The sequence below is a fragment of a genome, unplaced genomic scaffold, assembly GCF_019419815.1.
Source record: "Pyrus x bretschneideri cultivar Hongxiangsu unplaced genomic scaffold, Pyrus_bretschneideri_v1 Contig5, whole genome shotgun sequence".
Classification (NCBI taxonomy): Eukaryota; Viridiplantae; Streptophyta; class Magnoliopsida; order Rosales; family Rosaceae; genus Pyrus; species Pyrus x bretschneideri.
Window position 1 is genome coordinate 11767093 of NW_025999787.1, and position 9395 is coordinate 11776487.

The 9395-nt window shown below is 37.6% G+C and overlaps 3 protein-coding genes across 5 annotated transcripts; 1 reads left to right on the plus strand and 2 right to left on the minus strand.

The window, feature by feature from the left end:
* Window positions 1–22: 22 nt before the first annotated feature.
* LOC125470487 (putative disease resistance RPP13-like protein 1) lies at window positions 23–1491 on the minus strand. The gene has a single exon (XM_048569631.1). It carries the CDS (start codon window positions 1259–1261, stop codon window positions 23–25), a length of 1239 nt encoding a protein of 412 aa, XP_048425588.1. The 5' UTR covers window positions 1262–1491.
* Window positions 1492–2951: 1460 nt separating this feature from the next.
* On the minus strand, window positions 2952–4260 carry LOC125470488. Of its 3 annotated transcripts, XR_007252769.1 has the most exons (3): window positions 3712–4256; window positions 3495–3620; window positions 3234–3374 (listed from the first exon to the last, which is right to left on the minus strand). XR_007252769.1 is itself a non-coding variant. In XM_048569639.1 (2 exons), the coding sequence occupies exons 1-2, from the start codon at window positions 3635–3637 to the stop codon at window positions 3072–3074; spliced, it is 441 nt and encodes a 146-aa protein (XP_048425596.1). In that variant the 5' UTR covers window positions 3638–4259; the 3' UTR covers window positions 2952–3071. The 3 variants fall into 3 exon arrangements, 1 of the variants encoding a protein (XP_048425596.1); XM_048569639.1 differs by having other exon boundaries at window positions 2952–3369; window positions 3495–4259; XR_007252768.1 differs by having other exon boundaries at window positions 3495–4260.
* Window positions 4261–5629: 1369 nt separating this feature from the next.
* Window positions 5630–7356, plus strand: LOC103963937 (delta(12)-fatty-acid desaturase FAD2). Its single transcript, XM_009376817.3, has 2 exons — window positions 5630–5730; window positions 5948–7356. Exon 2 carries the CDS (start codon window positions 5979–5981, stop codon window positions 7146–7148), a length of 1170 nt encoding a protein of 389 aa, XP_009375092.2. The 5' UTR covers window positions 5630–5730; window positions 5948–5978; the 3' UTR covers window positions 7149–7356.
* The last annotated feature ends 2039 nt before the right edge of the window (window positions 7357–9395 follow it).

Below are 9395 nucleotides of genomic sequence, written 5' to 3' on the forward strand. Positions count from 1 at the left end.
TCTCGCTCTCCAATAGTGGAATTCAACCTTCTGCCGCCCATAGTCGAATTACATTTTCCTTTTCAAACTCATAGTTCTTTGGAAAAATTGAGCAAAAAGCAAAGCATTGTTTCAAGTAACTTGGAAGATAATGGTAACTCAATCTTAGAGAAGGAAGAATACTAGTAGGATGTAGTGGATCCCAAAGATTGCTATCCAATATGTGACTCCATTCCTTGCAGTCTAGGTTGCAACTTAAGAGACCCCCTAACGTTTTTGCAGCTAGAGGCAAACCGTTGCACTTACGTGCAATTTGCTTACCAATTTCAACCAAGTCTGGATGTGCACTGGGGTTTTCATTTCTAAATGCATGTTTTGCCAGCAATAACCAGCAATTCTCGTCCGACAATTCTTCTAAGATGTGAATAGGAATAGTATTGTGCACGATGGATGCGACATGTTTATTCCTTGTTGTTACAATGACCTTGCTTCCCTTTGCCCCATACGTGAAAAGATTTTGTAGATGATCCCAGTCATCATAGCTCTCATTCCAAAGGTCATCCAGGACAAGTAAAAACCTCTTTCCCCTTAGTTGTTCTCTTAGTCGAACTTCAAGGGAATTCCTATCTGAGATATCACAAGATTTCCCAGTGGTTTGCTCAATCAGGGTCTTAATCACCCTCAAATCGTCATATTGTTCGGAAACACAGACCCAAGCATTCGTATCGAAATGCTTTTTAACTTGTTCATCATTGTAAAGGAGTTGAGCAAGAGTTGTCTTACCAACCCCGCCCATACCGACTATAGGGACTACAGAAAAATTACTGCTACTTTCATTATCAGATAGCAACAGTAGATCTTTTAACTTTTCTTTATCTCGATCCCTACCGTAGGGACAAAATCCTTTCTCAACTACAGAAGTTGTGGGAGTTCTTTGTGAAACATTGCGCCCAATATCTTGTTTAAGACCAAGGCGATTTCGCTGGTCTGCAAGGTGTTCTAACCTCTGAAATAACTCCTCTATCCTACCATTCATGCCTTTATATTTAAAAGGATTAAGAGAGGTAGACAGGAAGTTGCACACCTGGGTTTTCTTAGTTTGATCTCTCGCCTTGCAACGCAAAGCTTCAGTATCGATCTCATCCACCAAGTCCTTGGCGTCAAACACAGCATCTTTGAGCTCGTTAATCCAGCTCCCAATATCTGGCTCGACAATCTGCCTCTCCTCTGCGTCGTTGAGCACTGCATGAAGTGTTGTCAATGTCACCTTCAGTTTGTCCATGAGCGAATGGTTGAGTCTTCTTTCCGGAAGAAGTCCATCAACTCCCCCGAAGCAATCTTATCGCACAGCACCTGGATCGAACTGGAGAGCAAAGCCTCTCCAACCAAAGCCATTTTCTCTTGTTTGCAAAAGGAAGTTGGAAACTAGAAATTTCGTTCCAAATTTTCAGGTGAGGAAGTAGCAAAGCCTGTTTAGGTTATATAGGAAAACTTAACTTCGTCAGTGGGGAGAATAATGTTGTGGACAATAATTTTCAGTCGACCACACTGGTTAAAACATTTCTCAGTATGCTAAAAAAAGCATTTATTCTTACAAAAGCATCCAATTACAAAGGCTCTTATTCTTAAATAAAGCATCTAATTTTAAAGGCTTTTATTCTTAAAAAAGCATCCAAAATATAAAAGCTTATATCCATTATTCTCCATTATTTTTAACCCAAATGCTTAACTTATGGCTTGTTGATGCTAGCCTACGAGGCTTTTATCTCATCTGCTCTCTTTGCCTTCTTTTCCATCTCCTGTTTGATCTTCATTTTCGGTACCTGATTCCACACCGGTTGCAGACAGACTGCACAAAAAAGAGCATCCAATTTTAAAAGGCTTTTATTCTTAAAAAAAGAAATCCAATTTTAAAGGCTTTTATTCTTACAAAAAGCATCCAAATTATTAAAGCTTAAACTCATCCATTATTCTTGAAATCACCCGTAGCCTCTCCGGACTTAGAATAAGTTGATAACTGTGGTTTACCACCAGTTACTCCTATTTTAAAGGAAAAAAAAAATGCTTCACTTAAGGCTTATTGATGCTAGCCAACAAGGCTTTTATCTCAGCTGCTCTCTGTCTTCTTCTTCTTTTCCATCTCCTCTTTGATCTTCATTTTCGGTACCTGATTCTACACCAGTTGCCGATAAAGTGACTGTAAAAAAAAAAAAAAAAAAAAAGCATCGAATTATAAAGGCTTTTATTCTTAAAAAAGCATCCAAATTATTAAAGCTTAAAATGTCTCAAGCTCATCCATTATTCTCCAGTATTCTTAACCCAAACCCAAATGCTTAAGGCTTTTATTCTTAAATGAAGCATCGAATTTTAAAGGCTTTTATTCTTCAAAAAGCATCCAAATTATTAAAGCTTAAAATGTCTCCAGCTCATTCATTATTCTCCATTATTCTTAACCCAAACCCAAATGCTTAAGGCCTATTGATGATAGACAACAAATAACTCCTGTTTAACTCACATCACCACATGCGTCATAATGTATCACAAAATAAACTATTAGAACTAGACAAGTGTCGTTATTGGATTCGAACTCAAAATATAATTATCATGCATTTCTCTCTAAATAATAAAAGAAAATAAGAAATGAGTGGGTGCAAAATGACATATTTGAGTGCTAATAGTAATTCCTCTTTTTTTTTTTTTCCCGCTCAGATATGTGATTGAAATCCAACATGTGAATAGCTTAATCTAATGTTGATCAGCATCCAAAACATAACTAATTGGGACATGAACTTCTAACTTTGTATAAATTAGTCTTTCGATTTAGGAAAGTTCCATCCCCCTCCATAAAAATGTTGTCATAAGTTGGGATATTTTTGTCTAACAGATACAAACTTGCAATTCTACTTTTATAAGAGGGAAGAAAAAAACTGCAAATTAATCTCTTCACATTGATCCAAAAGGAACTTCATGCATAACATTCAGGTACGTACAACAAAACAAACCACTTTGACAAAACTGGTTTTCATAAGCTCTTCAATACACCATTCTCATAACTTCTGTTGAAAAGAAAAAGGATTGACAAAAAATGGAGACTATCGGACGGGTGCACGAGATACTTGTGTCTCTTCAGTTACCACCCGTCTCTCTCTTCTTTGACCATTTTGCTGCATTCTGTTTTGATTTATTTGTAGAGTGTTTCGGCTTCTTTGTTTCCAGCTTCGAAGGAGCTGGTTTCTCCATTTCATCTTCTTCAGCCGAAAAGGTGTCACTTTAAGACCCGTCTTCTTCATCAGAACTGAGTACCAACTCCTGAACAATATCTTCATCCATGGCAACTTGGTCCTGGCGCTCAGTCTTTCTCTTCCATTTCTTCTCACATCTTGGGTGGTTCTGCTCTGCAAAGCCAACAATGTTACAACACAAACACCAAAAGTAAAATTGTAAAGAGATCTAGAGAGAGAGAGAGAGAGAGAGAGAGAGAGAGAGAGAGAGAGAAAGAGAGTGAGGGACTATACTTGGAGTCCTTTCCTGGTAACCAGGACGAACTAAAGACAGCAGTGCCTTCCTCGTCCCTGGTATCATCTTCATTGCTTTCTCGTCCTTTACTTCCTAACACGGATGAATGCTCGCCCACAAGAACACTGGAAGCAATTAGCATGTTAGAAAATGGAACACTAATTTACTAAACATGGTACTGTGGAAATGAACTCAATAGACAACGCGATCTCAGACGTGGAATATTCCGACAACAAAGCATTTCTTTGTTGTGCTACTTCACGTAGAGTTGCAACGTACTTCGACAGAGGGCTAGCCCCTGACTTCTTCTCATCTTATGACAATATACAAGGACTTCAGTTTCTCCAAAATGATATCAAAATAAAACAAAATGACAATGTACAACGATTTTGTTAAAGACACTGATAGACATGACACTGAAGTCCAACAATGACTCGTCCTCTTCATTAGGGAATGACTAGTACTCAATTTCCCATGTTCTTTAATGGCGTTGCACCAGGAATCAACCATTTCACTTGTAACAACTTCTTTAGATTGTTTCTTTTTCTTTTGTGTAACATCATCACCGTCTTCGTCTGCTTCTATCTCATCATCTTGTGTTTCAGATTCTTTCATGTTAGCATCATTAACTTCGTGACTTAAAGTCCGATTCCAGAAAGAAACGCAAATGGTCATGTTCTTATATAATCAAGCAAAAGGTTACTTATTTAACCTAACGAGAAGGTAACTCTTATATTTTATATAAAACACCTATTGTCAACCAAAATCTTAGAAATTACCGGTTTAACTCTCTAATTAAAACAAAACATAAATAAGAAATATGAGGTAGAAATGTAATTTCACACAATCAAATTTTGTTTTTTTTTTCAAAGCCTACGTGTAATCCTAACACATCTTTAATTAAAAATAAATAATAAATAAATAAACTTTCCACCCCCGCATTCTCTATCACTCTCTTCCTCTCTCCTATTTCAAAAACAAAAATAAAAAATTTTCTCACACATTTTATGTGTGCCCATATGCTAGTTTTATATAAGCAAAAGGTAACTCCTATATTTTATATAATCAAGAAAATAGAAGGTATAAATTGACGCAATTTACAACGTTTTAGTACTATTTTAGAAAATTAAAACGCCATAATTCATTCTGAAAACGACTCAAAACCTAAAGTAAAAAGGTAACTTGTTTGGGTTTGGGCTTCTATTAAACGAGATTTTGGGCTAGGATTGGACTCTGGAGTCCCCACATATATGCTTTTGGGCTGATGGGCTTCAAGTTTAGTTCGCCGTTGATACCGAGGGTGAACACGTGAGAGTCGCGTGCGTAAACGCCCCAAGAAAATACAGCTAAATTACTGACTCGGTGACTCCCCTGTGGGTCCCACTCTCTGATCCGTGCTCGGAATATTGACGGGTGTTTGGAGTAGTTTCACTACACAACACAAATCCCATGCAATGGTTTCGTCCTTACTATAAGTATACATCAACCATCCCATTAATTGTAACCGAAATAAAAAAAAAAATCCTCTCCTTCAAAGTTGAAATTTTCTTCCTATTTGAACGGTTATAATTAAATTACGTCAATATTATGTGTTTACTTTTTTTAAAGAGAGAAAGACAAGAAAAAAGTGAGATCAGAAAGGAGAGAAGGGAAGAGTATTTGAAGGGAAAAAAAATCCTATTATTAAAAAAAATGCAACTTCTATTCGTCTCCATTTACCCCAAAAGAATGCGTTGGAATGCAACTTTTATTCATCTCCAGTTGTAATCTTCGTTAAATAAACCATCTTTTTAGATCATTTTTTTATAAATTATATAACGTGGTGGTTCATAGTTGGACTTTTTTCTTAGTGATTTAAAAAATTAATCAATTGTCAACCATCACAACATATAATCTATAAAATATGATATAAAAATAGTCTATCTAACATCATTCTAACCAGATACGTGGAATTTCTTGCCAAGTGTTTCATCGTGTCAGTTCAATTTCATCAGGTGACAAGCATCCATGCATATGCATGTGAGCATTGTGGGGCCAACTCTGGTGACTAGTTTCACTCACTTTATGCAAATGCATGAGAAGACGACGACACGCACAGGTGTATGTATTGATTAAAAGCCATAGTGTGTTTTCTGTGTTGGAGTGCCTCTCAGAGAGAAAAAGCACTTCTAGCTAGAGAGAAGTGCTTTCAGTTTCACCTGGTGACAAACTTCTTCCTCTGCTCAAAGCCTGAAGGTGTGTACTTGTTCTGGAGTCATCTACACAGACCTCATGACCATATTTAATCTGTTCAAAACCCTAATATGTTAGATCATGTTATGTACTCTTAGATCCAATGTGTGCATGTAGTTGTCTCTTGTGACGATATAGATTTAAGCTTTTATGTTAGTGGAGATCATCAGAGTTTTCTCTTCTTTTTTTGATGTGTAAATTCTTTATTTGATTCTTTCAGGACTGCTACAGAGAATTCAAGATCAAGCAAAATGGGAGCTGGGGGGAACATGGTTACCAAAACCAAGTCTAAAAAGCAAAAAACCACGCACCAAAAAAGGGTGCCAGTCTCAAAACCTCCATTCACTCTAAGCCAAATCAAGAAAGCTATCCCTCCCCACTGCTTCAACCGCTCTCTCCTCCGCTCCTTCTCCTATCTCCTCTACGACCTCGCCTTATCCTTCCTCTTCTACCACATCGCCACCTCTTACTTCCACCTCCTCCCTCTCCCCCTCCTCTCCTACATCTCCTGGCCTCTCTATTGGATCCTCCAAGGCTGCACACTCACCGGCGTGTGGGTTATCGCACACGAGTGCGGCCACCACGCCTTCAGTGACTACCAAGTAGTTGATGACATTGTCGGCTTTACCCTTCACTCATTTCTCCTAGTCCCTTACTTCTCGTGGAAATACAGTCACCGCCGCCACCACTCCAACACGGCGTCCCTCGAACGGGACGAAGTATTTGTTCCAAAACCTAAATCCAAAATTCCGTTTTACAGCAAGTACTTCAACAACCCTCCAGGCAGGCTCTTGAGTATTTTGGTAACACTCACACTCGGTTGGCCTTTGTACTTGGCCTTCAACGTCTCTGGCCGGGAATACGACCGGTTTGCGTGCCACTACTATCCCAAAAGTCCAATATTTTCGACCCGCGAAAGTCTTCAAATTTACATTTCTGACCTTGCGATTGTGGCCGTAACTTATGTGCTCTACCGCATTGCAATGGCCAAAGGGTTTGTTTGGCTTACTTGTATTTACGGAGTCCCATTGGTTGTAGTTAACGGGTTTCTTGTGTTGATCACGTACTTGCAGCACACACACTCCTCGCTGCCGCACTACGGCTCGTCGGAATGGGACTGGTTGCGAGGGGCTTTGTCGACGGTGGACAGAGACTTTGGGGTGCTTAATAAGGTTTTCCACAATATCACAGATTCGCATGTGGTTCACCATCTTTTCTCTACAATGCCACATTACCATGCAGTGGAGGCAACAGAAGCAGTGAAGCCTTTCTTGGGAGAGTACTATAGTTTCGATGGGACTCCGGTTTACAAGGCCTTGTGGAGGGAGGCTAAAGAGTGCCTTTATGTTGAGCCGGATGATGAGGATAATGGTTATGGTGGAGCTAAAAACGGTGTTTTTTGGTACAAGAACAAGTTTTAATTGGAGATCATATGCATGCATGAAGGAAAATGTACTACGCACTACGTACTATATATAGTGGTGCTATTTGGTTATTTAGTTTAATATTGTAACGTCAATAAATAAGCTTAGTGTAATGTCAATAAATAAGTCGAACGTGGATCTCTTTCAACTTTGATCGATGAGCTAATTGGTCCATTTTCTCATGTTCTTTAGGTGCTAGTACGCAAATGTAATTCCAAATCCTAAAAATGATCCAATTTGCATTGACATTGGTATTTTAATATAAAACCAATTAGTATATATATATATATATATATATATGAGCACTCAAGCACTAACCAATTAGTATTTTAATATAAAACCAGTCACTCGTTTCAACACATTAGAGAACATTTTTCATAATCCAACCCTATCGACTTTTAGGTACCATTGAAAGATTATTAATGCAAAAATTTACTAAAATCAGAAGTCATAATTAGTTATCTAAGTGTGGCATGATAAATAGACAAACAAGAAATTGTCGATAAACAATGAAATGTCCACAATAATAATAAAAGAGCTAAATGATCTTTGAATAAATTTTTGCAATAATGATCTAGTGGTGATATTCTAAAATTTGAATTGTTCAAATCATGAAATTACATTATGATTAAGGGAACAAATTAATTCCACCACAAGAAATAATTAAAGGCACAAACAAACTATACATGGGTTAAATTCTATAACATGCAGGGAACAGTCCTGGGGGAAGGTGAACTGATTTACTACTCAAAGCACTTATGCTGCCACTGGGTATGGGGCTGGGGCTGGTGATTTACTCAACCACCCTTCACTACTACTACGTCACCCTTCACTACTCAACCACCCTTCACTACTACGTCACCACCATGTTGTCCTCACCTCGTTCTCACCACCATTGCTTCCGCCATCACCTCACCTCACCACCAACACTGGCACCACCACTGTCACCACCCACCGTTATTACTGTTGCGACCAGCACCGCTGACATATTAACGTCAAATCGAAATAAAAACTTCATATACATATTTCTAGTGAGGGAAGATCGGATGAGCAGTGCGATAAGTTTTTACGGGAAAATAGACCAACTCACTCTTGTTGTCACGATTGGGCCGGCTACTAAAACCTCAACCTAGTGAATTTGAATTGGACTGCTCTTTCGTCTCTCAGTCCATTAGATGGGACCCTTGGGCTAAGTTTCCTAGAGGCCCAAATCACAAACTATGTTGCATACTTCTACATATATTATATTAAATAATTCTATTCACGCAACTATTTTTATTTCTCACATATTTTTTTTTATTTTCGATAAAAACCCCAAGTTTTAAAATATCTAACCCAAAACTTCAGGATGGAAATACCCCCTCAACGTAATTCGAATGGGAGCTAACCTGATCACGAAGTCCACCCCGACCTTGCAGGTAGGGCTTCTCGTGAATTAAACAATTAAAATTTTGAATGAATCGTAATTTTCTCATTACTTTGGGTCTCTCATTTTCTATTTTTATTGGCATTACTATAGTGGGATTTCAAAGAAATGGGCTTAATGAGAAAAATTAATAAAAATATGTGAAAAGTGAAAATGCAATGAGAAAAATTAATAAAAATATATGAAAAGTAAAAATGCATCCGTAAACATGATTTTTATTATATTATATTATGTTATCCATGTGAGTGACGTGGACTGTACCAAAAAAAGTACTTTTTTTTTATGTTGGGGTCGAATAATTAATACTTTCTTTAATTTTTCTACCGTTTATCAACCTTCTTCAATAAGTTCAGTCGTTCATTCCCTCGCAAGTCGTGTCAGTTCGCTCGTGCGGGTCCCGCGCTACTAAATCCTGGATTACAGACAAGCAAACCGACATCCATATCTCAATCTCAACCCATGATAATTAGACAGTATTTGAAAGTCCTAAATTACCCTCCATGTTTTACAATATTCCTCCACTCCATTCTTCTTATATTTATTTATTAAAATGTTATTCTTACCATTTATTCGTACAATCTTTCTAATAAAGACAAAACTTACATACTTTAACGGGTCTTACTTTTATAAAAAAGATGGTATAAGTAATAGTACAACTAGACAACTTAACAAATAATATATCAAAAAGTACTTCTACAACACACTCACAACGAGCATAATTCTCCAAAGTTGGGTATTGAATTATGCATGACAACTAATCGTGTTTGGATTTAATCTTGTTCTCAATTTTTACGTATTAAACGCATCATAAATACATA

Bases quoted from the DNA above. Each gene is read 5' to 3' on its own strand.
- LOC125470487 (XM_048569631.1), bottom strand. From the start codon at position 1,261: ATGGACAAACTGAAGGTGACATTGACAACACTTCATGCAGTGCTCAAC.
- LOC125470488 (XM_048569639.1), bottom strand. From the start codon at position 3,637: ATGCTAATTGCTTCCAGTGTTCTTGTGGGCGAGCATTCATCCGTGTTA. The intron at 3,370-3,494 runs GTATAGTCCCTC...TTTGCAGAGCAG, and splicing joins TTACCAGGAAAGGACTCCAA to AACCACCCAAGATGTGAGAA.
- LOC103963937 (XM_009376817.3), top strand. From the start codon at position 5,979: ATGGGAGCTGGGGGGAACATGGTTACCAAAACCAAGTCTAAAAAGCAA.